General features: G+C 37.6%; 2 protein-coding genes across 6 annotated transcripts in view; one reads left to right on the forward strand and one right to left on the reverse strand.

The window, feature by feature from the left end:
* daam1a (dishevelled associated activator of morphogenesis 1a) overlaps window positions 1-22,851 on the forward strand; it is an 82,891-nt gene extending 60,040 nt beyond the window's left edge. For 2 of the 3 annotated variants that reach the window (XM_067455839.1, XM_067455840.1), the window contains exons 10-26: window positions 68-185; window positions 937-1,075; window positions 1,974-2,032; window positions 2,215-2,402; window positions 3,265-3,546; window positions 3,698-3,805; window positions 4,042-4,068; window positions 5,596-5,693; window positions 8,287-8,371; window positions 10,102-10,208; window positions 13,961-14,049; window positions 14,180-14,348; window positions 14,436-14,543; window positions 18,125-18,185; window positions 18,477-18,608; window positions 20,361-20,531; window positions 21,494-22,851. In XM_067455839.1, coding sequence (XP_067311940.1) covers window positions 68-185; window positions 937-1,075; window positions 1,974-2,032; window positions 2,215-2,402; window positions 3,265-3,546; window positions 3,698-3,805; window positions 4,042-4,068; window positions 5,596-5,693; window positions 8,287-8,371; window positions 10,102-10,208; window positions 13,961-14,049; window positions 14,180-14,348; window positions 14,436-14,543; window positions 18,125-18,185; window positions 18,477-18,608; window positions 20,361-20,531; window positions 21,494-21,703 — 2,151 coding nt within the window. In that variant the 3' untranslated portion in view covers window positions 21,704-22,851. The remainder of the gene's footprint in view (window positions 1-67; window positions 186-936; window positions 1,076-1,973; window positions 2,033-2,214; window positions 2,403-3,264; window positions 3,547-3,697; window positions 3,806-4,041; window positions 4,069-5,595; window positions 5,694-8,286; window positions 8,372-10,101; window positions 10,209-13,960; window positions 14,050-14,179; window positions 14,349-14,435; window positions 14,544-18,124; window positions 18,186-18,476; window positions 18,609-20,360; window positions 20,532-21,493) is intronic. The other variant, XM_067455841.1, reaches the window with a different exon arrangement.
* Window positions 18,555-27,655, reverse strand: LOC137091429 (G-protein coupled receptor 135). Of its 3 annotated transcripts, none has more exons than XR_010908087.1 (2): window positions 26,080-27,644; window positions 18,555-18,638 (listed from the first exon to the last, which is right to left on the reverse strand). XR_010908087.1 is itself a non-coding variant. In XM_067455843.1 (2 exons), exons 1-2 carry the CDS (start codon window positions 27,521-27,523, stop codon window positions 26,131-26,133), a joined length of 1,254 nt encoding a protein of 417 aa, XP_067311944.1. In that variant the 5' UTR covers window positions 27,524-27,655; the 3' UTR covers window positions 25,659-26,130. The 3 variants fall into 3 exon arrangements, 2 of the variants coding, with proteins under 2 accessions (XP_067311944.1, XP_067311943.1); XM_067455843.1 differs by lacking the exon at window positions 18,555-18,638 and having other exon boundaries at window positions 25,659-27,094; window positions 27,234-27,655; XM_067455842.1 differs by lacking the exon at window positions 18,555-18,638 and having other exon boundaries at window positions 25,659-27,644.
* Between the last annotated feature and the right edge of the window lie 17 nt (window positions 27,656-27,672).

The raw sequence follows: 27,672 nt of genomic DNA on the forward strand, positions 1-27,672 counted from the left end.
AATTTGTCTCTGAATATAAACACTTGTTTCAATAGTAATTTCAAGATTGTCTCTTTGTTCGTTTCAGGTTCATATAGACACTAAAAGTGCCACTCAGGTGTTTGATCTCATTCGGAAGAGGATAAACCACACAGACGCCTTCCCGCACTTTATGTCTGTCTTACAGCACTGTCTTCATATGCCTTGTGAGTGATGTCACTTCCCTTGACCCCCCTCCAAATCCATAACAGTATATCATAATATTAGCTCATCATAAACTGTGTCACTGACAAAAGAATACCATGGTATATCATTTTTTGAAATGCCACTATGATAATACCATGTTTAATGGACATGAACAATATTTTGCTCATGTACCATTGTAAAAATTTTGTTTTAGTTGAAAAAGTATGTTTTTTGTGAATTTTAGTCAGTGTTAGATTTCATCATGTACATTACCTAATTTAGCCAGGATGCATTAAATTGCTCATAATTGACAGTAAAAACATTTATACAAAATATTTATATTTTAAATAAATGCTGTTCTTTTGAACTCTTTGACCAGATCAGTAATGTACCACAGTTTCCACAAAAAATATTAAGCAACATATTTTACCATTGATAATATTGACCAGCAAATCAGCATATTAGAATGACAGTAATAACGCTGAAAATTTAGCTTTGCCATTACATGAATTAATACAATTTTGAAATGTATTAAAATAGAAAACAGTTATTTTATTATAATAATAATAATAATTCACAATATTGCTGTTTTCACTGTATTTTTGATCACATAAATCCAGCCTTGATTAGTATGAGGTACTTTCAAAACCTTAAAAAGTCTTGCAGACCTCAAAGTTTTGAACAGTAGTGTATATATTTTGTATTGTATTGGCCACTGAACACTTTGCTATGTGCTATCTGGAAGTGTTGACATCATCTTTTTGCTCACAGACAAAAGAACCGGGAACACTGTGCAGTACTGGCTCCTTCTCGATCGAATTGTCCAGCAGATTGTCCTACAGAACGACAAGGGTCATGACCCAGATGTGGCTCCCCTTGAGAACTTCGACGTGAAGAATGTGGTGCGCATGTAAGTGAAGGACTGTCCAAGAATTTGTTTATCCAAAGAAATAGTGTTACCTTGTTGTCCTCAGTTCCTCTCATTTATTAATATCCTAAGCTTTTAATACCCTCCAAAACTGCCTGCCATTTGGAAAATTTTGAAATCCCAAATACATAATCCTGTCTCAAAGTCAATTTGGAGCAAGCCACCCATCCACCTGTATCTCATCACATTTTAGGTAAGCGCCGGGATATAGATTTACAGGATATAACTGAACATGACAATCTTATAACAATGTGTACCAGACTGAAAAGTTGCTTCCTTTTGGTGGTACAAAAGTTAAAATAAACACTTCTTTGTGTCATCTTTCTGCATGGGATTAATTAGAAGCGAGACACAACTTCACTCTAGTTCAAACAAGTCGAAGGCTGAGAGACGGTCTGGGACAGTTTCAGTCAAATAAAGACAAATATGCAGAATACATATGGAAAACATTTGGTGGTTTGATCAAATGTTACAGAGCTGAAGTTTGACAGGAGCATCTCTGATTGCTTAACATTTCGCACCGAGGTTCCTTGGTTTCCTGCTGGTCCTACCCGACTAATATGAAGCCATCTTTCTGCTTTTTTAAGAATTATGAATGCCAAGTTTTGTGGTTTAGGGTCACATGGTGATATTTAAAATGATAGTTCACCCAAAAATGAAAATTGGGATCTTTCACTCTCCCTCACGTCATTCCAAAGCTCTTAACTTTCTTTCTTGTGTGGAACAAAACATTCTCAATTCCTTTTATGTTCTGCTGTAGAAAAAAAAATCATACAGTTTTATAATGATTGAGGGCAAGTAAATAAAGAGAGGATTTGTGCAAACTATCCCTTTAGCCATTCACAAGTGACCAAAACTGTTCTCTTGTTCAATTTTACAGGTTGGTCAACGAGAACGAGGTGAAGCAATGGAAAGAACAAGCGGAAAAAATGAGAAAAGGTACATGACCTCTCTATGAGGCGAATATTGATCTGAGTGTTTACCCTCAGGATGCCTTGAATGTGTTTATATGTACCTTCGTCAGCATGGGAATCAGCGATGACATTGCTGATGTTGTCAAATACTGAAGCGTTTGTGCATTTTGATTTCAGTTTTTTTTTTTTCTCTGGCTTGAATCGTAGAGCATAATGAACTTCAGCAGAAGCTGGAAAAGAAAGAAAGAGAGTGTGATGCAAAAGCCCAAGAGAAAGAAGAAATGATGCAAACACTCAATAAGATGAAAGAAAAGCTGGAGAAAGAAAGCAGTGAGCATAAGCTTGTTAAGCAGCAAGTGACTGACCTTTCTGCCCGGCTACATGAGATGAGTAATGTATGTTACATACACACATAAGCACAAAGTACCTATTCCAAAACCTAGTGCTCTCTCTGTTGGCAGCTACATTTTAAGGCAACAAACTCACTGAAACGAAACCTCATATGTGAATGAATTGGAACAAGCTTTAGTTCCTCAAAAAAAAAAAAAAGGTTTGCTCTTTGGCTGCTAGTTAGACTGCTGATCTGTTGTCAAAGGAGACCATATAATCCAGCTAGACCATCGTAAACAAACTTAAGACCAGCAAACCACCATAGGATGGTTTACGTAAAAAAAGAAGTAGTAATTATTCAACAACATTCTACAACTAAAGTAATTTTTGTAAGGGAACAGCATTCTAGGTAAATTCAGTGAATCCAAGAGAATGTGTGTGTATATGTGTGTGTGTGTGTGTGTATATATATATATATATATATATATATATATATATACACACACACACACACACACACACACACACACACATATACTAACACATTCTCTTGGATATATATATATATATATATATATATATATATATATATATATATATATATATATATATATATATATATATATATATATATATATATATATATATATATATATATATAGTTTTCTGTTCTGGAAAACGTTGGCACTGGAGACTAAAGATAACTATAATAATGTCATGTCCAAAATAATAACAGTAAGTCCAGTGGTACTTGTTTGTTTGTGTATAAGCCAGCATAACTGAAACAGCCTGGGGCTTTCTGCCTAAAATGCAGTGTCAACAGCTCACTGGGGTTTAGCAGACCAAAATGTTTTGGTTCATAATTATAATAGACCCAAAGCATTACAAACTTTTTGCTTTATATTTCTATTGTGTGTTGTTTTTTAGAGGACAAATATCCCAGGTGGCCCCCCTCTCGTCCCATTGGCCCCTGGTAGCATCCCACCTCCACCACCAGGTCTAGCTGGCATTCCTCCTCCTCCACCACCTCCAGGTGGAGCACCACCACCCCCTCCCCCTCCTCCTGGTGGACCGCCACCTCCACCAGGCCTGCCTGGCTTTGGTGCTCCTCCTCCGATCGGAGGTCTTCTAGGCTCTACACTGACTAAAAAGAACATTCCTCAGCCATCCAACCCACTCAAGTCTTTCAACTGGACCAAACTCAATGAAGTTAGTTAATAAACATTTGCAATTCTATAACTGTTAGTCTTTTTAAATATTCCTCTTTTTACGTTGTAATGTAAACACATGTTTTTACAGGTAAACACAGGTCCTTTAAGGTGTATTCATAGTTTACTTGCTATTTATCTCTGTCTCACAGAATAAACTGGAAGGTACATTGTGGCTGGAACTGGATGAAATCAGAGTTTTCAAACAATTGGACTTGGAGGATATTGAAAAAACATTCTCCGCTTACCAAAGACAGCAGGTATACGATTTTTTTGTTGTTGTTGAAAATTTTGTCTGTTCCTGTATTGTAAATATTGTGCACATTGTTCCAAATGCATTCTATGGATGATGCTGCACTATCAAATTAAAATGACTAAAACTCCACTCCTTTAATTTCTGTCCCTCCCCCTGTATTTTCTATTTTCCTATTGTTTACACCTGTACTTATATTTCCTGATCTAACTAACACTTTCCTGCTCCCTGCTTGCCACAAAGGACTTTCTGTTCAATAACTTTAGACAGGTAAGTGGTCTCTGGTCCTGACTTTTTAGTTTGGTGTTTGTTAAGGACATGTTATAGGTAGATGATGCTCTCTAAAGTACTTTGGAGTACCATATGCATGTTTGATTCGTACAAATAAATGTTACATTTCACCCCCAAAATCAACAGAAAAGTAATTATTTTTTGGTGTTTATATATAGTGTTTTGTTGCAATTTGACATTGTCTGAGTAATTAAGCACATTTTGCAGTTTGCTATTCTTATACATTATTCATTTCTGTATTACAATAAAAAATACAATTCTTTTTTTTATTTAAAATGAGCATACAATAGTACAAAAATAATACAATGATGTATAAATAGATTTTAGTCAGGTTTTCAGTAATGGCAAAGTTCTAGATCAAGTAATTTTCACACCTCACAACTTTAAAAACCGTTTAATTGAGTTTTTGTTTACTTAAAATATTTTCAGAAAGATATTTCATCAGCTGAAAATGTTAAACAACAGTACAGTCCATTAAACACAATTTACAAAACTCTCACAGCATCGGTTTCATTCCTGTCAAAATTTAAATATGGCCACCTCGACTAAGGTCTATACCTTAAAGTTAAAATAATATATCAAATAATGAGAATATGATTTAGAAAATTAGATGGGTTTTCCCATGCTTAACTGTCATTAAAATAATGCTCGTGTGTGTAAAAATGTAAACATGTCATCAAAACATATTGTCCTAAAATACATTTCATGTTCTGTTCTAAAATGTTTCTCAAAAGTTTTTGATGGGATTCACTCAAATACCATATATAAATATAGTAATCAATAAATACATTAATGTATATCAAAGTGCTGTCTGATCCACTATAGTACTTGTGCAATTTTATCAGCATTCTTTATGCAGATAATCACCAAATTGCTGAGTTTTGTGGAACAGCTTAAAAAACGCAATGAACCAAATGACCTATTTCAGTTTATTAGCGAGCATTTCAAGATGTCTCTGTTCGTAATTAGCCAAGTTGGTTATGAGGCATGCAGTTGGTTATGAGGCATGCATCTGGAGTTTATGCAACAGTGAAGGAGACAGATTTCCACCAACTAAAAAACAAATATCCCCCCTGTTCTTGGACAGATTCCCTTCCACTCTCTCCCTCCTCCAAATAAAACCCGCCGCACTATCGTCTAAACACGCAATTTCTTGCTGTCTGCTCCCCAGCTGGCACTAAAGAGGCGGAGATGACTGTTTTCAGCCTCTGTTGTGGATGTCTGGTGTGTTCGGTCATGGATGTGTCATGAGCCTGTTGTCCTGTTTTAATTTTTTTTAAATTCAGTTTAAGACAGCAGGTGTCTTGTCGGTTTCACATTCGTGTGTATTTGCTTGAGTCCAAACCTGCATTTGACCTGCTAAATATCATCCCATACATGATGAGTACACCAACTTAGAGGACAATCAATTGCTGATTTGCACCAAAATCTCTAGCCTGCTCTCTCTCAAGTCTTTTGCTTAATGTGATATTGATGCAGACCTTAACTCCATTTGTCTTTCTGCAGAAAGAGTCGGAGGATGACCCTGTCACTTCTAAAAAGGTCAGAGAATTATCTGTCATTGATGGCCGGCGAGCGCAAAACTGCAACATCCTTCTCTCCAAGTGAGTCTAGCTTAGGAACCCACTGACACCATCTTTGACCATTTAAGATTCGTTCACAGTAATAAACATTCCTGCATGACTCACTAAAGAATAATTCTTTGTTTACTCAAGCCATTTTGGATGATCCTAGCCAGGATTCTTTTCCTGTTGTATCACAAGTTGCCATAGCAGTGGTGATAAACATATATCCCATAAGCTCACTTCATGTGTTTGAATTGTATAGCTGGGAATGAAACCTGGAATTTAGCTATTTTAAACATTAACTGCATTAAGAAACTTTAATTGAGGTTTAAATCTGGTATTAAGATGCGTTCTGGTCGATCGGATCACAAGTAGATGAGTGAGACGTATCTCCGTTTAAACCTGGTGTTTTAATCCATCTCTTTTGTCCATTTTCAACCACTTCTGTCCTGTATTCTTTGAGGGGAGGGTCTATAGGCGGGTAAATGTATGTTTTTTGGGGGGGTTGGGGATTGGGGGGATTTAATCCGATATTTCGATCTAATGGACAAAATAAGGTAATTTATATATAAATGCACCCGGAGAAAAACACTGTGGTGAACATTGTTAAGTGTGTTAGATATCAGGAATGGTGAGAGAACATTGTACTTGGTACGTTTTTCGTCCTCAAACCAAACTTGTGTCTTCAGCCTACAAAGTTAAAATTAGGCGTGTGCACAATTCCGAATTGAATTGAGAATGACTCCCAAATTCCAATTCAGTTCTTGAACTGAAGTCAAACACAGTATATAGAATTAAAGGAAGCAGAATTTAAATTCAAGAAAAATTCAAATAAATTCATATACATGTCCATCTTGCCATAGCAGCTTCATCTGCACCTGTTGAGGGAATCTTAAGTGTTGCAGGAAAGATCTTCAGAATGGTGCAGACTCAATGATTAAACATTTGAGGAGCGATTGAGAATTAGATGCACCAGTGTTGCTCAGTGAGTTTTGCACTGGAATTAATGATAACTGCATTTACAACAACTTTGTGTTATTTGATTACTTTGAAATGAAAATAACATTGGAACAAAGCAAATTAAACAATATTGAGGGGGTAATTTATTTCAGTTGATAATTATCTGTATTTTAGAACAAAATGTATGCAGGGTTGAGGAGTGACATTTTAAAAATGAATTATGGGTCTTGTAATTTTCATAAAAAATGAATGTGATAATTAAAAATAGTGTGTATATTTTATAGATATTTATTATATATTATTTTTAAGAAAATTATGGTTCAGTGTTGTATAGAAATAAAACAAAACACTTTCCAATTTTTTTTTAAGGAAATGTAAGCAATTTTGAGGCTTGAATTGAGGAACTTAAGCTGATAAAATGAAGGAAAGTAAGATTACTTGTTTATTTTAAGAGAACTAGCTCAATTGTGCAGTTTTATTTAGAGACACCATTAGTTCCCAGCATGCTTTGCATATGGCTGGAAATGGAGATTAATATTGAAATGAAGTGTTGTTTAATGTGTTTTTGAGTGAAGGGAAACATTGTTAATGTATAATGTTCATTTATGTTTGACATTTGAAAAAGTTTCTGTTATGTTGAAGTTTTGACCGTTACCATTGTGCAGAAGAGTAGAGCTTAGGTTGTGATGTGAATAACTGTAAGTATTATTATTAATATTATTATGAAGAATGTTGCTTTGTTCAATGAGCAATAACTTTGCTAATGCTAGTGCAATAACACGCTTGTTTCTACTTGTACCAGCATCAAACAGACTATTAAATGAATAACAACTGAAAGTCAAATATAAACAGGTCATTTCCATTTACTCTAATTTATATATCTATTTCCAAAGTCAGCTTGAATTAAAAGCACATTCCACTAATAAGATTTAATCATTGTGAATCAATTCATCATAAAAACTACTTAAATATTATGTGTAATATTGTTAACTTCATTTTTAGAGTAGATACTGTGTAATATTTTAACAGTGTAGATACGTGTAGTAAAATTGTGTTATTAAATTACTAAATTAATGTAATTCTTACATTACTGAGGTAAAATGTGTAATTCAATTAGTTACTAATCATATTAAAAGGAAATTGCTTTGCATTGATAAAGTAATCCAAAACACATTTATAATGGGTAACTTATAACAGTAATCAATTACATTACCAAAGTAACCTTCCTTACACTGAATGTATGTGAGATTCATTCTTTCTGTTGTGTAACTGTGGAATTTCTTTGAATTATCATGAATTTAATGCTACTTCCTGTCATTCCAATTCAACTTCCTATGGGGCGGAGTCATTTCAATTCAAATTCAAGGCCAATTCTAAAATTCTGAATTTTGCACAAGCCTGGTTAAAATCCCGTCTGTCTAGCACACTTCCCGTAATGTTTATGCATTAGGTCAGTAGGCGGTCTTTTGTGGCTGTAAAAATGCATTCAACCACGAGCCTTTACACTACGAAAGCAATCCGGTCAAATTTGTTTTTTGAATACCTCTGGAAGTGATCAAAAATGGACAAGCTCAAAATGTCCCAGAACCCTTTAAACTGGATTTAGCGTTGTCCACTTGTGACTGCAAAATTCACTCAAAATCAAGTCAAATTCACAATCTTTTCCATGCAGGTTAAAACTCTCCAACGAGGAAATCAAGAGAGCCATACTGACCATGGATGAGCAGGAAGACCTGCCTAAGGATATGTTAGAGCAGGTGAGATGCATCACCACATACTCCATCAGTTAGCTCACACTTTAACACATACGTCCAGATTGCTCATGTCCAAAACAAACCTGTTTTACTGCAAGTGGATTGACGTCAAACATTTCAGAACTGTGATTAGCTGATACAGCATCTTCACAGGCGGTGAGTTTAATTGCATAGGCCCAAGAGTCCAAGTCAGCACGTAATTATTGTTTGCAGAAACATTTTTGGCAAGATACCATATCGTCCTTGCATTTTTGTCATTCTGAATGATGGTGAAATTTCTTGTAGTTGTTATAAATATAAACCATACTGAAGCCTTTCCACATGCCTGAATCAAATCTGTTGTGTATATCCTGCTAGCGGTGACTGAAATCAAACACATTTATAGTTTAATTAAAACCTGTTCAAGCCATGTAGCCATTTTGTTAATAAAATGCAGCTTTGTATACCTCACCCTGTTTAACCTTTAAAGCAAATCACCAAATAAGAGCAGCAAGTAAATGGTTGTAACATTTTCCAAATGGACTTGAAAAGCAATATAATGGCAATCAGGTTTTATAAGTCCTCTGATTGCTGTTGTTTTAATCTGAACAGTAATCAAACAGCTATTGTAGTGTGACTGGAAGGCATGTTCTCTTAATGGATTTGTGTTTGATTGCACCACATTGCATTAAAGCACTTAAAAGAGCTATAATATACTCAAGTGAATTTGTGTATATGCCCCTTTATCTTTACATTTTATTTGGTGAATAAACACTTTTTTGCTACTGTATTTTTAGAGGGTTAGTTCACCCAAAAGTGAAAATTAGTCACTTTTATATACACCTTGGATGGCTTTGCTCATCCTCAAGCCATCCTAGGTGTATGTGACTTTCTTCTTTCAGACGATCACAATCGGAGATATATTGAATAATGTCCTGGTTCTTCCAAGCTTTATAATGGCAGTGAATAGAGGATCTCATTTTGAAGCCCAAAAAGTGCTTTCATCCATCATAAAAGTTAACCACACGGCTCCGGAAAGCGATGCGTTTGTGTGAGAAAAATATCCATATTTAAAACTTTATAAACTGAAATAACTAGCTTCTGACAGACGGCTGTATGCATCGTTTTATAGCAAAAAGTGTAATCTTGCTCTGACGCATGATGTATTGATGAGCACAGAAGCGCAGAGGGTAGAGCAAAAGAAAACACCGGCCATGAATTAGTCTAAAACAAGATTTTTTTAAGAGAAATGTTGAGGAGTTTCTATATAAGAGAAGAGGAGCTTGAGTTTGTTGCTCAGCCCTATTTGTTTGAACCGCAAAAGGCGTCAAAACTTTCGCTACTTCTACATTGTGTCAGGATTTACTCTTTTGGCGCAAGTTGTCTTGTTTAGGCCGTCTGCCAGAAGCAAGTTATTTTACTTTATAAAGTTTTAAAAATGGTTATTTTTCTTACACAAATCCATCAAATCACTTCAGAAGGAGCCATTTGGATCTCTTTTATGATGTATTTTTCTGGGCTTCAAAATCAAATCCTCTATTCACTGCAATTATGACGCTTGGAAGATCCAGAACATTATTTAATATTTCTCCGATTGCATTTGTCTGAAAGAAGAAAGTCATATACACCTAGGATGGCTTGAGGGTGAGTATTTCATTTTTGGGTGAACTATCCCTTTAAGACTTCTTTTCAAAACGAACTCTGATTGGTTGGCCCAATTTAGTCATTATAATGCTTCCTCTCCTTCCCTGCAGCTGTTGAAGTTTGTGCCAGAAAAAAGTGACGTGGACCTTCTGGAGGAACACAAACATGAGTTGGAGCGGATGGCGAAGGCAGATCGCTTCCTCTATGAGATGAGCAGGTAACGGTCAATTTAGGTCGCTTAGTTTGAGATATAAAAAATAATGTTCATCAGACTGGACAGAGCTGTCAAAACACATTATCTCCTAAATGGTGCTGCCGCACAACAGTTGCAGGTGATGAAGCGGTCAGTATGTGGAAAATAAACTCTTTGACTCAGGAGGACATTCTTATCTTGGTCTGTCTAGTCTCTTGCTATAATAATCTTTGACTCCTGTTACCAAATGCAGTTTCCCTCAATTTGGCAGGCTGAAATGGTCTGAGACGGGCCTGGAAACATTTCGTCATTTTTCTGACCTCTTCATTGTGCAGCTCTTAATGTCATTAATCTCTGTGGAATGTCAGCAAACAAAGACATAAATATAAAAGCTATGATGAATGGGCCTCTCCATCAATTAATTAAAAATAAACAAGTTGCAGGTGTTATTGGACTATTTTTTTTATTATTATTTTAATATGGGAAACAGTGTCTCATGAACATGTGTGCGTCGACAGAACAATGAAAAACCACAGAAGAATATTTGGCTGTTAATGTTACAGACGTTTTGTGGCTATGCATTATGGGTACACCCCTTGTAAATAAATGTTTTTTTACAGTCAGTAAAATTTTTTTAAGATCTATTATTCTATTCTAGTATGCATATATTTTTTATTATATTTCATATACATTATCAGTCAAAAGTTTGGTGCATTTATTCTTTATTTTGGACCATTTTCAACATTTTCCATGACTTGGAATAAAAGTCATCAAAACGGTTAAACAAATGTTACACACAAATGTTAAACAAATCAAAACTCATTCAAGACTAATTTCAACATAAGCAGAAGCCTTTAGATCAAGAGGTTTTTGTTGGTGTTCTTTATTTTTGCTATTTTCCACATTTTAAAATAAGTAATCAAAAATGGGAAAGAATGCAATTGTTAATGTTAAATCAATGAATCAAAAATTATTTTTGATCAATTGTGTCTGGATTCAAAAGTAGACAACTTATAATTGTCACAAAAAATAATTTAAAGGCACAATATGTAATAAACAGATGAGCAACTGTTTGGATATTTTAAAATTAACTGCATGTCATTTAAGCAACAACGTCATCCAGTTTTTATTAATATGATATTCCAATATCGATAAGTGTCTCATACCAGCCACAGAGCGAACGCACAGAGTAATTTTATGACATAACTTTCAACACACTTAAATGTATTTAGAATGATTGTTATTTATTCATGTCAAACATTTGCATGTGTGTATTACCCACATACTCAACAAAATGAGTGAAAGCGGCCTTAAAAGGTTAGTTCACCCCAAAATGAAATTTGTCATGACATGACTCACCCTAATGTCTTTCCACACCCGTAAGACCTCTGTTCATCTTCAGAACACAGTTTAATAGGGGTGTAAGAAAACCCCTATCGATACACGTGAATATCGCGATGCTATGTTTGGCGATACTGTATCGATTCTCAAAAACGCTGTATCGATATTTATATATTTATTTATTTACATCCAAGATTCGTGGCTTTGTGTTCGGTTTAAACCACAGACTGTATAACACCCAACCGCTAGATGGCAGTGTTATCTCAGAACGTATAACTGACGCGGAGCCGGAGAAGCACAAGGTAAAAGTGCGTGCATCACTAGTGTTTACATTAGCAAACCCAGCTCTCAAGACGATAGCATTATTCCGCTCCTGCAGTATACAGAGCTGAAGTGTGGACTCATTTTGGCTTCAGCTAAAAAGAAGCCACTAAGGAAATCGACAAGAATCATTTTGTTTGCAAAATAGGCCAAGTTATAATCTAATACTCGGGAAACACATTGAAACAGAGAGCTCGCTTAACATCCTGACGTCACCCGCGCTGCTGAGAAGCGTTTCGATAGAATGTACTGCACGTTTTCCTCTCAGTAACAAAATAAACACACTCCAAAACTGACAGCGGTGGCAGGAGAACGAAAGATAATAGCGATGTGGATATGGATGCACCAGCTCTGCAGTTCAGTACTTGAAATAGCACTTTATACAATAGACTGCTTTATAGAAAACAGCTTTAGGCCCCGATCACACAGAACGTGTTTTTCGGGTTCGAAAACGCGAGGCACACTGCACTCCCTTTTTTGGTCGGCGTTTTCTCATTCAAAAATGAGCAGTGCGCTTTAATGTTTCTAAGCAACCCCCGAATCACCCGTACTGTCAGTCAAATCAATGTAACGGTCAACACAACGGAAGGCCCGCCTCTTCATTCATGTGTTTGGACAACAGAAAATAAGCTCGATGATGTTGCGCGCTTTTCTGCTCAGAGTTGACTTTTTTTCAACTTCATGCGCTCTGAGCGCTCCTTCAAAAACGCGAGGCGCGCATACCGCTCTCTGCCAACCGAAATCCATTCAAAAAAGGCTTCTCGCTGCAAAAACGCGTTCTGTGTGATCGGGGCTACTGTGTTAAATATAAAACAAACAGTCATTCAGTCATGAAATGGACTGCACTTTCTGTTGTTAAATAGCCACTGCTATACTGTGAACCTTTAAAACATGTACACATAAAGAATCCTGCAGTCACTTTTCATTTCCCTTAACTTAGATTGCACATTGCATATGATTAGTGATATAAATTATACTGTATTAATTAAATAAAATACTTTGTCTCGTGTTTTAGGCTTATGGTTGTGTTTTTTATTCTTTTAAATTATTAAAAACAAAAACGAAATATCGCAATATATTGCCTCTCTTACAATATCGCAATATATTGTTTCGTAACCCATGTATCGTGATAAGTATTGTATCGCCAGAGTCTTGGCAATACACAGCCCTACAGTTTAAGATATTTTATATTTAGTCCGAGAGCGTATGCAAGTTTAGGCACACTATACTGTTCATGTCCAGAAAGGGAATAAAAACATCATCAAAGTAGTCCATATGTGACATCAGTTGGTTAGTTAGAATCTCTTGAAGCATCAAAAATACATTTTGGCCAAAAAATATAAAAAAACATGACTTTATTCAGCATTGTCTCCTCTTCCTTGTTTGTGTTCAATCCTCAAATAAAGATTCAAACGGTTATGAATCAGTTTATTGATTCATGATTCGGATCGCGTGTCAAACTGCTGAAATCACGTGACATTGGTGATCCGAATCATGAATCAATATGCTGATTCATGACCGTTTGAATTTTTATTTGACGATTGAATACAAACACGGAAGAGAAGTATTTTCGATGCTTCAAGAGATTCTAATGAACTAACTGATTGTCATATGGACTACTTTGATGATGTTTTTAAAGTGCATACACTTTCATATGCTTTTGGACTAAATATTAAATATCTTATACTGTGTTCTGAAGATGAACAGAAGTCTTACGGGTGTGGAACGACATTAAGGTGAGTCATTAATGACATGCATTTCATTTTTGGGTGAACTAACTCTTTAATAAGCGGAATAATAAAAGCTCTGCAGGTCTCTCTCATTAGCATTTCCTCCCTCGGCCTCTGATCATTAGCTCATCCACTAAGATTTTTGCCCGAGTCTGTCGGATTCCTTTATCAGCGGAGGTGAAGACGACAACTTCCATGATTCCATGCTCAATTACGTCGTCACCAAACTACGCCTTTGTTTTGAATAAGCAACATGTAGCTGCGAAAATTACATACTGTGCCTTTAAGCCTGAAATTTAAGCCTAATATAAAAAAATGGTAGTGTAAATGAGATGCTATCAAATATTTATTTTGTTTCATTTCAATTTTCCTTTTAATCCACAGAATCAACCACTACCAGCAAAGACTACAGTCGCTTTACTTCAAAAAGAAGTTTACAGAAAGAATAGCAGAAATCAAGCCGAAAGTGGAAGGTAAATCCCTCTATAAATCATGTGTGATCTACAGTTATGTTCCCTACTAGACTTGTGAGAAATAAACATATACAAACACCTTGTAGGTTATGGAAGGTTTAATATTAAAAATTTAATTTTTCTTCCACAGCTCTCAGTAATGCATCTAAGGAGGTTCTTCAGAGTAGGAATCTTAGACAGCTTCTGGAGGTGGTGCTGGCCTTTGGGAACTACATGAACAAAGGCCAGAGGGGCAATGCCTATGGCTTCAAAGTGTCCTCTCTCAACAAGATCGCTGACACCAAGTCCAGCATCGACAAGTAAGACAGGGCTTCTATTTGTGCAAGTTATGTATATTAAACTCCAACCGGCCATGCAGTTAACAAGCTGTGTGTGTTTCTCAATAGGAACGTCACTCTTCTGCACTATCTGATTACCATTCTTGAACAGAAGTACCCTAAAGTCAGCCTGATTCATGAGGATCTGCACAACGTTACAGAAGCAGCAAAAGTCCAGTAAGCACTAAAACTATCAAATCTCACTATTTCACCCACTTAAGTCTTTGAAAGAGTTTCTCTCCTTAAAAAGAGTGTATGTAATGTAATGGGAATGTTGGAAGATGCTTAGGATGTTGCTAAGTTGGATCAATGTCATTGTTGGTCCAGGAACAACATTATAAAAAGAGTATTCTGTTTTTATTACTAGTTAAGCATAATCGACAGCACTTGACATAACGACATAATGTTGATTACCAAAAAAATGATTTTCCATTTATTTTTATTAAACAAAGCTACATTTTTGCTTTCAGTGAGACACTTAAAAGGGAAGTGAATAGAGTTCAATCTGTAAACGTTAAAATACTCAATGCCTCAATAGTAATGAGTCATAATCAATAACCATAATTTCATGCTTTTAATGTGAAAATTTTGATTACTGGCCTTTTATGTGTAAAGTTATATCACATGTTTTGCTGACAATGCAATGCCATAAATCCTAAACTTTAAAAATGATGGTTTAAGCTGCTTCAAAGCTCAAATAATACAAAGGTTTTAACAGAAGAATTACTGTACTTTTTAATCATCTCAAAATAATTTCCTCTCCATTACATTGATTGTATGTATTTATTTATCTATTTTAAAGAAAATGAGGAATGGTGTGAAGTGTTTTTTTTTTTTTTTTGTCTGTACATTTCTTCCGCCAGGATGCATTATATTTATCAAGCTGGACAGTCAAGACATTTATAATGTTACAAAAGATTTCTATTTTAAAGAAATGCTGTTCTTTTAAACTTTCCATTCAGAATCCTAAAAGTTTTCCACATTGATAATAATAAGAAATGTTTCTTGAGCAAGCAAATCAGCATATCAGACTGATTTCTGAAGGATCATGTGACACTAAAGACTGGAGTTATGATGATGAAAATTCAGCTTTGCCATCACAGGAATAAATTACATTTTAAAATGTTATAATTTTTAGAAGTAGACTGATATTGAATTTTACGGAGGAAAAAGGAAGTATTTGAACACCCTGCTATTTTGCAAGTTCTCCCACTTAGAAATCATGGAGGGGTCTGAAATTGTCATCGTAGGTGCATGTCCACTGTGAGACATAATCTAAAAAAAAATCCAGAAATCACAATATATGATTTTTTTTAACTATTTATTTGTATGATAAAACTCCAAATAAGTATTTGAACACCTGTCTATCAGCTAGAATTCTGACCCTCAAAGACCTGTTAGCCTGCCTTTATGCCTTAATGTCCACCTCCACTCCATTTATCATCCTAAATTAGATGCACCTGTTTGAGGTCGTTAGCTGCACAAAGACACCTGTCCACCCCATACAATCAGTAAGAATCCAACTACTAACATGGCCAAGACCAAAGAGGTATCCAAAGATACTAGAGAAAAAATTGTACACCTCCACAAGGCTGGTAAGAGCTATGGGGAATTTGCCAAGCAGCTTGGTGAAAAAGGTCCGATGTTGGAGCAATCATTAGAAAATGGAAAAAGCTAAACATGACTGTCAATCTCCCTCGAACTGGGGCTCCAGCAAGATCTCACCTCGTGGGGTCTCAATGATCCTAAGAAAGGTGAGATATCAGCCCAGAACTACACGGGAGGAGCTGGGCAATGAACTGAAAAGAGCTGGGACCACCGTTTCCAAGGTTACTGTTGGTAATAAACTAAGACGTCATGGTTTGAAATCATGCATGGCACGGAAGGTTCCTCTGCTTAAACCAGCACATGTTCAGGCCTTTCTTAAGTTTGCCAATGACCATTTGGATGACCCAGAGGAGTCATGTGAGAAAGTCATGTGGTCAGATGAGACCAAAATAGAACTTTTTGGTCATAATTCCACTAAACGTGTATGGAGGAAGAAGAATGATGAGTACGATCTCGAACACCATCCCAACTGTGAAGCATGGGGGTGGTAGCCTCATGTTTTGGGGGTGTTTTTCTGCACATGGGACAGGGCATGTATTAAGGAGAGGATAAGGACAGGACCAGGGCCATGTATTGCGAGATTTTGGGGAACAACCTCCTTCCCTCAGTTAGAGCACTGAAGATGGATCGAGGCTGAGTATTCCAACATTACAATGATCCGAAGCACACAGCCTGGATAACCAAGGAGTGGCTCTGTAAGAAGCATATCTAGGTTCTGGCGTGGCCTAGCCAGTCTCCAGACCTCAACCCAATAGAGAATCTTTGGAGGGAGCTCAAACTCCGTGTTTCTCAGCGACAGGCCAGAAACTTGAGTGATCTTGAGAAGATCTGTGTGGAGGAGTGGGCCAAAATCCTGCAGTGTGTGCAAACCTGGTGAAAAACTAAAGGAAATGTTTGACCTCTGTTAATGCAAACAAAGGCTACTGTACCAAATATTAACATTGATTTTCTCAGGTGTTCAAATACTTATTTGCAGCTGTATCATACAAATACATAGTTTTAAAAAAATTCATACATTGTGATTTCTGGATTATCTTTTTTAGATTATGTCTCACAGTTGACATGCACCTACGATGACAATTTCAGACCCCTCCATGATTTCTAAGTGCGAGAACTTGCAAAATAGCAGGGTGTTCAAATACTTATTTTCCTTTTTTTCATAGTTTGGCTGGTCGTGCGACTTATATGTCAAATTTAATTCGTACTGACTGACAACAATAAACATATAGCCGCGAGAGTGCACTCTATGCTGCTCCTGTAGCCTAGCCCAGAAAAAAATAACTGAAAACAGAAGAAAAAAAAAAAAAAACTCTTAACTGAAATATTAACTGTAAAAGACAACAACTTAGAAAGACTGAACACAAACAAAATGCCCAAATAAAGAATATCTTATTCTGCAAAATAAAAACTGCATGTAGTAAATATGCTGCCGAGAAAGTTTGTCTCGCGCGGCTGAGCCTCTCCCAGCAGAGTTCAAGCATCTGTGGACTCGTCCCTTCAGCTCTGGCCATCTTGCTTACAGTCCGCGATTAGCTTTCTTTGTTTTCTTCATTACAGTTAAAGTAACCTCTGCTTTTCGCCAGTTCCTCATAAGTTTATCTCACTTCAAACTTTCTTTCTTCTGCTCAGTTATGCACAGTGAGCGGGAGTGGCTCCCGCTCTGCTTCTGCCCTAATGCGACTTATAGTCCAGTGCGACTTATATGTTTTTTTTCCTCTTCATGATGCATTTTTTGACTGATGCGACTTATAGTCCGGAAAATACGGTACTATATATGAAAAACTAGGAGCTTGTTAGTTCCGAATAGTAGTGTGTATTGAACCCCAAATATTGTTTTAACAAACAAACAGATGTTTGGCTGATTTGGAGACTTGAACAGCATCAGCCTATGATTTCACTCTTTTTAGGGTAGTTTATAGTTCGGGATCGGGATCTTTGTTAGACCGGAATGTTGTTCCAGGACCAACAAAAGTTGTTGATCCAGGAACATGTCCTATTTGGCAAAACCGTAGTCACTGTGTGAAGATACTGTTTGATGTGATTCATTTCTCAGCCATTCGAAATGAGATTAAAGGGTCTGCAAATTGTCCAGTGAAACGTTATCTCTCATTATCTCCCTCTCCGACTTATTTTTCTTCCTTTTTTCCCAGCATGACTGAACTGGAGAAAGACATTAACAATATGCGCGCTGGCTTAAAAAGCGTGGAGACGGTGAGTGACGTTCTCTCGTCTCGTTACAATTACAAAAAGCTCTAAAGCTTATGAAGTCATCCAGTGTAGCAAATGCATATATTTATACAACAGACTTGCAATATAATTGGCTAAAACATTATTTATTGTTACTACACTTGAAATTAAAAAAATAGATAGACTGCTAGATTGCTAAGGTGTTTTGAGTCATTATAGGATATTTAGGATGAATTGGCATTTTTCTATTAAGTCATATCCTCACTTGTGTCCATCCCTCCTTCTTGATAGCAGCCTGTCTCTCTTTCTCAACAGGAGCTGGAGTACCAGAGGGGTCAGCCTCAGGCCCACGGCGACAAGTTTGTGTCTGTTGTGAGTCAGTTCATCACTGTTGCTGGTTTCAGTTTCTCTGAAGTTGAAGACTCTCTTCAGGATGCCAAGGAATTGGTAAGAAAAGCACACAACAGTACACCGAACCTAAGGAGATAATAGATGTTAAAGGTTTATTAGAGGTTTGAACATAGCGAGGCCTGTCACTCTATCTGGCTGCATAAATGTGAATGCTCACATAAAGTTGCTCCGCTGCAGCTTTGAAGTTGCTGTTAAAAGTCTGAAATGACAGATTTTCTCCCTGCACCACGCTAACACACATAACTCAGACCTGTAGAAGTTAAATCACTGTTTTCATTGGAGTTTATTGGGCTTCTGACCGTCTGTGTGGACATTGGAACCGCTGGAAACATGGACCTTAATCTTTAACTGCAATAGGCTGAAGATCAGTTTCAAAGGCAGGTTCTTCCAGTCTGATCCTGCTCATTAAGCTGCACATGGATTTTATGCTACTGCAGCTGTTTCTAGCTGGTTTTCTAAAGGGTTGGCAATTGGACACGTTTGGTCTTAGTGAGAAGTTTAAGATCTGCTTGTTATGTCTCCTATATTTGGATCTGGTCTAACATTTTATTATATTCATACACTAGTCACAATATCAGATTTTTCGGTTATCGTGGTCAAACAAATTCACAGTAACGATATATCGCAATATAGAACCCTTGTGGATAAAACATAGCCTGACAAGCCAGACCCACATCAAGATGTTTGGTCTGGAAACTCACCATTGACAGGGCTCAATCCGAGGGGCGGGATAAACGGTTGTCTTTCAAACTCCCTCTGCACGCGATAGGATAGCTCTACAACCAACCAGAGCAACGAAGGTGAAGCAGAGCTAGTTGACTGATTAAACTTTCGCCGTATCCGGTCGGCAAAACTGTGAATACATGTTCCCTTCTTAAGAATGACTTCAGTGCCATTCTTTTCTCAGAGACTCAGAAAAACTCCACGTCTTCCAGAGTCGCGGTCAAAGCTGATTCGAAAGACCGCCATTCGCCAGTTTCTGTGTTTACTAGAAGAACGCAAGCGCAGCTCGGCCGTCAATATGTTAAGCCCCGCCCACCAACTCTATACACGATGTGATTGGCCCGACCAGAGTTTGGCGTTTACAGCTCAGAAGTGTATTGAGAGTTCCTAGACGACACTCGCGGCAGATTAGATTTGCTGCCACTAGATAAAACAATGTTATCACTCAAATTATTTTTTTTTATTATGTGTTTTGTTTTCTTTTTTAGCCAATGAATCACATTGCATACAGCATTGATAATATTACAGTTTTTACTATTTGTGATCAAGTAAATGCAACATGTAGACTGGGTTAACCCAGCCCGATCAGTCGATTTGATTTTGCCCGGGAGCTCAGGCTGGAAAACTGTGCATTAATTTATCCTGCTTCTGTTACACATTTGCGGCAACCAATCACAGACTGGCTCATCCACCTGGCGTGCTATTGGCGGGTTTAACACTATGACGGATAGTGAAGCGATGGATCGTTGCCCGTTGATCACGCCTCTTGTGCAGTAGAAAATACAGAGCAGACTCCCCAAGATTGAGCTTGGTCTGGTGATAGCCAGACAATGCAACATGAAGACTTAAAAACTCTTACCAACACCAAACTTTTAAACAGTAGTGTATATGGAAAGCAAGGAGATTCAAAGCTGGTTCATTCTAGTGGCCTGAACCCAATCGTTTTATTACATCAGTTTTTGGATTACTCATCAAGTTCAAGTGCCAAAGTATTCCTCATAAAATAATGATTATACAACATAACGAATCACCCTCCTAAATGTCCTTGTCTTTCATTTTACACAGTTTGAGAAGGCCGTGAAGCACTTTGGGGAGGACGTCACACGCATGCAGCCCGATGAGTTCTTTGGCATCTTCGATCAGTTTCTACAGGCCTTCAGTGAAGCTAAACAGGACAATGAGAACATGAAACGACGCAAGGAGGAAGAGGAGCGCAGAGCCCGTATGGAGGCGCAGGTAATGTGTCAGCAAGAACGCAGTATGTCCATCTCAAACACATGTACACACATCCCCTTTGCAAGCCCCTCTCTAAAGTGTTGTACTAACACTTGTCATTTTATATACAAATATATACAAACAGTTTCCCCAATCTAAGTAAAAACAATTATGCGTATGTTCAGAATGCCATACTACCATTACCAAACATTGTCCAAAATGGGGCCAAAAAAGGTTTTAAAGTACAGTAAAAACAGTAATGTTGTGAAATACTGTTATAATTAAAAACTAATTATAACATACTTTCAAATGTAATTTATTCCTGTGATGGCAAAGCTGAATTTTCAGCATCATTACTCCAATCTTCAGTGTCAGATGTTCCTTATTATCAGGGCAGTTAACAGTTGTTTGAAGGAAATAAATGTCTTTACTGTCATTTCAGTGCAAAAGTATTCATTTATTTTTTCAAGATGTTCCAGATAACTTGATTTTAGGGGAACTACTTCTGATTAACCGATGACTGATTAACCCCCCTCCCCTCAACGTAATTCTTACTTTATAAAGTTCCTTAGACACTTATTTTTATATTTTCGTGCGTTAAAAAAATGCCTCTGCAACTTTCTTCCATCATAAAAAAAACCCCCTCTGGATTAGGTTCGAATTCTGCATTTCGCATCCGCATTTTGAGAGGAGTTTGGACAATTCAGAACCGCCTGGTGACAAGAAAACCCAAAAATTTCGGACCCAGTGTGCAAAGACCTCACAATTCTAAAGAATTGCGAGATTGTAATCTCATTATAAAAAGTCACAATTAAAAACTCGGAGGGGGATTATGAAGAATATATCTAATTGACAAAAAAATAGTATGCTGTATTCTATAGTAATCCCTGTGTAGTATGCAGTTGGTAGTACTGTTCTATTTCATTGAGCAAACTAAATACCCCCACAATTACAGACATTAAGGAAAATATTTCTGTCCACAGCTCAAGGAACAGCGTGAGAAGGAAAGAAAAGCCCGGAAGGCCAAAGAGAATTGTGAAGAGGATGGAGAATTCGATGACCTGGTGTCTGCACTCCGATCTGGGGAGGTGTTCGACAAAGATCTGTCGAAGATGAAGCACAACCGTAAACGTCCTGTCAAACAGAGCGCGGAGAGTAGCAGAGAGAGGCCCATCACCAAACTCAACTTCTGAGGAAGCTGCGCGCGCGAGCGCTGCCTCCTGGTGGTCGAGCTGAGACATTACACCCGTGCGTGCGCAATGCTCGACCACTTTAGAACTGGAGAGGATATCCAGGCCCCATTTGTGCTGACTGCCAAAATACTTCTGAAAGATTTATAAAGGCTTTTCTAAACATGTAAATCAGTTGACAGTGTTTGTGTTGAAGATGACAGGAGTTGTGCACCAAGAGAACCGTAGTTGTCACGGAAAGAATGAACAGAAAGGGCTACATGAAAAAAAATGTGCTGAAATGCACACCCATTTTCATAGTTTTGCTTCCCTGACAACCATAAACCCTGTTTGTTTCTGCCAGCTCAGATACTGCATATGTTTTTGTTGAATGTTTGGTAGTGCACAACCTGAACTATCAAGAAACAGGCCTTGTTTTGCAATATGTGTTGTGGTAAACACTAAAAGTCAGTGTTTCAGAAGCAAAAATGATTTTTGCCAAATCGTGGGACTCCGATGACAAAACCAGTGATACTTGTATGATGTGATTGGCCTGATTGTAATAAGTATTTTCATTTTGGTACACTTGTAACTCAAGCACAAGTGATCGTTTGATAAAAAAACTGTCCATTCCAGACCTGTTAAAGCACAGTGCACAACTTTAGAGAGTTAAGTGTTTATTATAATCTACCGATGCCATGTATTAAATGTACTGATAGGAAATGTAGTGGGAAAAAATATTCTGAGGTCAATCTTTGATTTCACAAATATATTGCAGAGAGATAAAACAACGCAATATCCTCTTTTTTTGCGGTTACCAAAAATAACTCATTTAAATGAGCTGTGGATGCAAAACCTGCATCTTAAGCAAAACCAAACTGTCTGCCGTGCATGTATATTCTTGTAATTTCTTGTGTTTGTGTTTCAGGTTGTATATATGTACATATACCCATTGTTAACTCTTCTGACCAAGGCTTTTTCTTAGTCCTTGACACAATTTTGTGCTAATATTTTTTTCCTGTTGATCAGATGCCATTAAATCTTTTTCACTAATAGTTCTTTGTAATACTTTGTAATAGTTTCCTTTGTTGGCGGGATTGTTTCATTTTCTTTATTTAAATATTTCATTTGGATGTAAGATGAGTAATCAATAAACAAAACCCTGAGGGTCATTCCATTGGTGTATGATTTTTCATTCAAAATTAATTCTTGAAACTCAATGAGAGTGCTTCATCGTCGTAATTACCCAGCATTACTCTAGTAAATAAAAAAAATGCATTAGAGTGATCTGTGAAGAGTATTCAACAATACTTAAAAGAAGCAAAAATGATAAAACAAATTCAAACTTTATTTCAGGCATACTGCTTTCAAAGACAAATGGCAATGTTTAGCTAAAGTGATATTTCAAAAATGAAGGATTTGAGTATTTAAAAATAATGCATCTCTTTGCTGTTTAAATGGTAAAAAATGAACATGATATATTTGTATCTGCTCACCTTTATCACCCCAAAGAACCACCGAAGAACCATACAGGGGGTTAACAGGTTCATATGGTAACAGTGCTATATAGCACCCCAGTCATCCCAATTAACTGATGAAGAACCACTGAATCACCAAGATTTGGTGCTATACAGCACTTAAAGTGGTTCCCCTATGATTACAAGCCAAAGAACCACTTTTAGTATTATATAGCGCTTTTTTTTTTTAGAGTGTGCTGATGAACGTTTGAGGAAAAAGTTAGATTTTCATCAAATATAGAAGAGTTAGAAGCACTGATATGTGGAAAGGTGAATGCTGGTTAACTCCTCACATCAAACCAATAAATGGCAGTTGATGCTGCAGTCATATACATTTATAACAATCGTCATTTTATAAACTCATGCTCCAAGGTGACCGACTGAAACAATGGAAATGGTTCCAAATATTTAAAAACTGATATTAATGCATTCTGTAAACCATGCTACATCCAACAATTAAGGCAGGTCGTTGGTTATATACAGGTTTTGTGTTGATCTTCCAAAATGGCATACTTTAGAGACGATTATCTGGTTTCTTTCAAAAATATGAGGATTTGTCAGTAATCAATTAATATGCTCTTTGTTACAGATTATTAAAATGAAGTTATTTCCCATATATATATATATATATATATATATATATATATATATATATATATATATATATATATAAACATTGTCACTAGTCGCAAATAAATTGTTGATGTTAAATATGAAAATGTTTACTAGTAGCAATTCAATTCCTGATATCAACTATTGAATTTGAATGCCAGTCTGGTGATAATTCACTAGTTAGAATACAATTAGCTACTAATAAAGAATTAGCATTTTTACTAGCCTATAGTGAAAATGTAATTGTTGATATCAAGAATTCAAATGGGGATGAATAAAAGTCAAAACGGCTTGCCATAACAGTATCGCTGCAAATCCTACTTATTTTTTACTTCTTACTGAAGAACTAAAAAGAACTTTGCGGTAAGTATACCGAGGCCTTGCATCATGTTGTAGCCTACAGTCTTTTTGTACTATACGTGTGTACGTGCAGTAAGGTGCTGGCTGCAGTTCACTTCATGGCCACTGGTGTCGCTAATAACGGGTTTCTGAATTCTACAAATAGCCTCTTTAATATTCCAGGTCAGTAGTAATACCTCAGAGCAGATCATGAAGATTGTGGTTTTAGGCTATGTGAGAGATTTCTGTAGCCTAAATCCTTCGGTTCGTTCACAGTGTAAAGCATTTGCATTAGGCTTAATAGTGACTTTCATCTTGGCACTACACACACACACACACATGTTGGTCTATGTGGTTTACAGGGACTCTCCATAGGCGTAATGGTTTTTATACCGTACAAACCGTATTTTCTATCCCCTTACACTGCCCCTGCCCCTAAACCTACCCATCACAGGAAACATTCTGCATTTTTACTTTCTCAAAAAAACATAATTTAGTATGTTTTTAAGGCCATTTGAATTATGAGGACATTTGATATGTCCTCATAAACCACATTTATAGTGTAATACCAGTGTAATACCCATGTAGTTATACAAATTTGTGTCCTCATAAACCACATAAACAGGCTCACACACACACACACACACACACACACACACACAGCTGTTTCAATACACAAATTCGGTTGGTGATAGCAAAAGTGTTAAACACAGCAACACTTTATAATGACTTGTAAGTGAATCATAAACAGTATTAGAGCATATAATGCATAACAGGTAGGCCTATTCAATTAATCTAGGCCTATGCATTGAAATAGTCATAAAACTGAAGAATGTTGCGTGAGTAGGGGGCGGGGTTTTCTGTTTCTTCGCTAAGCTCCACTTGCAAATATCCAAGGTGGTGCTAGTGAACAAATTGGGTAGGCTACTTCAGTTTAAAAAAAAAAAATGCAAGTCAAATGTACATTCAAATAGTTGGAACTGCCATGAAACTTTATTCACGCAGCAGCCCATAGACCATTTAGCCTATTTGCTGAAATCTGAAGGGAAGTATAGGCCTAGGTGAATTTCTCCTTAAGCAAAATGAAATTTTGTTGTAATAAGATACATAAGAACACAACATTTTAGCATTATGACTTAATTAAATAAATGTTATAGGCCTACATAAGTTTAACAGCAAATTAAACATAATCTTATTAAATAGCCAATGTACAAATTTGCATAGCCAATCGCAAAATGTAGACCCAATACAGAAATATCACACATTTAATTGGATTAACAAGTAATTAAATGTGTGATATTTTCTGTAGGCTATAGGGTCTACATTATAACAACAACTTAATGGTTGGGGTTTGTCAGCTCCTTTTGTCAAAATCTTAATTGTTTAACTATATTAATAACAGGCTACTTTTTTTCATGTAATAGCCAAAACTATTACATGAAATAGAATGGCCCATAGGGAGAAAAAAAACCTGACTATTATCAGTATAATTTAAGAAGAAAATCTAGATATTGAGGTTTTCTAGATATTATATTATCTTTACTGTATGAGCAAACTATCAAGAAACTGCCACTGGAAACAATGCAAACAATGCGAATGCGATATAAAAATCATATAAATGTGGAAATAAGGTGGCCATGTTGCATGTTTTTTTTAAGTAAAGGCATTGCAAAAAGGAATAGTTGAATCCTTCCCAATTAAATTCTTACAGCTTAAAAATTAATGTCATTGCGTGAAAAGAAAATCAAACCAAATGGAATCCAAATACAAATGCTACAATAACTTCCAAATCAGTTTTATTTTTAACTCTAAAGACCATAACAAACTTCTCTTGGTTAAAATAAATTCCACCTGACTTGATTTTGCTCTCCAATGAACATGTAGGCCTAATTTTATATTTTAAGTGTGACCCAAGTGATTGTTTGGGCCCACCTGTAGCACCTCCCGTCGTTTTCGTTTAAGTCATCATAAAGTGTAACCGCATTACAAACTGGTGTCAGCAGTCTCAACTTTGGGCACTGCAGGTTCCGTGATAGTATCCGGATGCGCATCTCTGCAGAAGAACACAGCCGGGTTTTTACAGGCCCACATGGCCACATCTCCCCCGTTGGCCGGGCTGGAGGAAGACATGCGGCTGTTTGCGCCGTGCCGGCTCACATACCGGTCACGAATCCGGTCGGCCCGAGTCCGGACCGCGTCCCTGCGCTGCGTCTGCGTAGACAGGTACGCGGCGATGTTTCTAGTCCTGTATCCCTCCTCTCGGCTCCGGCCTAACAGCATCGATATATTCGGGTTCCTTATGGCATAAATCAACGGGTTGATGGCACCGTTAGCCCACGCCATCCATATGGCCACAGTATCCATAGCAGGGTTAAAAGAGTAGCTCCCGAGCGCGGTGATGATGCCCATCAGGCAGTAAGGCCCCCAGCAGAAGATGCTGAACACGATCATGATGAGCACGGTGGTGGCGGTGCGCATCTCGCTGTAGAAGCGCAACAGGTGCGCGTAAGTGGTCACCGGCCGCACCCTGATCTCCGACAGCCGGACGGTTTTGCAGATGTTATAGTGGCAGAAGCACATGAGGGCGAAGGGGAGTAGGTAACACACTACAATTAAAGCGATGCTGTATGAGGTGCCCATCCTGGAGGTGCCCGAGTGGAACACATACATGCAATGGTAAAATCCCTGTTTGTGCACCACCAAGCGCCCGGAGGTCTCCATAAGCAGGTACCAAGGAAACGAGAAGACCACCGCGCAGAACCAAACGGCCACCAGGAGCTGGGTCGCTCTCCTCCGGCCGATTTTGGCTTGCGGCTGCCTGACGATAGCATAATACCGGTCGAATGAGATGAGAGTCATGGTCAAGGTGGAGATAATGCCGAAGCAGGTGTTAAAGAAGCCGTTGGCGATGCAGAAGGGCTCCCCAAACATCCACTTGCCATCCTTGCTGAAAAGCATCATGAAGGAGAAGGGTAGACAAAGAACGGCCGTGAGAAAATCAGAGAGGGAGAGGGACATAATGAAAGCATTAGTGACAGTTCTCAACTGCCTGTGTTTGATTATAACCACCACGACCGCTGAATTACCCAGACTGGACAGCAAGAAGATGGCCAGGAGGAGCAGCGCCTGCGCGGCCACCGCGATGCCCTGGAGAACCGAGTTCCCCTCCGAACTCCACACTGGGGTGTCGCGGTTCATCTCGCCCCCGGCCGTGTAGTTGCCGGCCTGAGTGCTCAGGCTGTTTACAACTGGTTTGATGGTCACAATCTCTAAAATGAAGCCCGAACCTGACATGTTGTCCACGGTCGTGTTGCGAATGCCCGGGAGAGCCATTGGACACTGTTAGGGCGCATCTACGGGGTGAGAGAGAATTCATCCCTTGTCAGTATCTCCCGTGTCCGTATCACAGTAAAATGAGTGCGTTACGATGTCACATATGGTCCCTATGTAGTTCTTTGATGCCATATACTGTGTTTGGAGTAAATAATGCTCCCCGTGCCCTCCCCTGTTACAGATTGAGCTGAC

The sequence above is a fragment of the Pseudorasbora parva genome, chromosome 10 (genome assembly GCF_024679245.1).
Source record: "Pseudorasbora parva isolate DD20220531a chromosome 10, ASM2467924v1, whole genome shotgun sequence".
Taxonomy (NCBI): Eukaryota; Metazoa; Chordata; class Actinopteri; order Cypriniformes; family Gobionidae; genus Pseudorasbora; species Pseudorasbora parva.

Excerpts from the sequence above, each read along its gene's own strand:
- LOC137091429 (XM_067455842.1), bottom strand. The coding sequence starts at position 27,480 with ATGGCTCTCCCGGGCATTCGCAACACGACCGTGGACAACATGTCAGGT.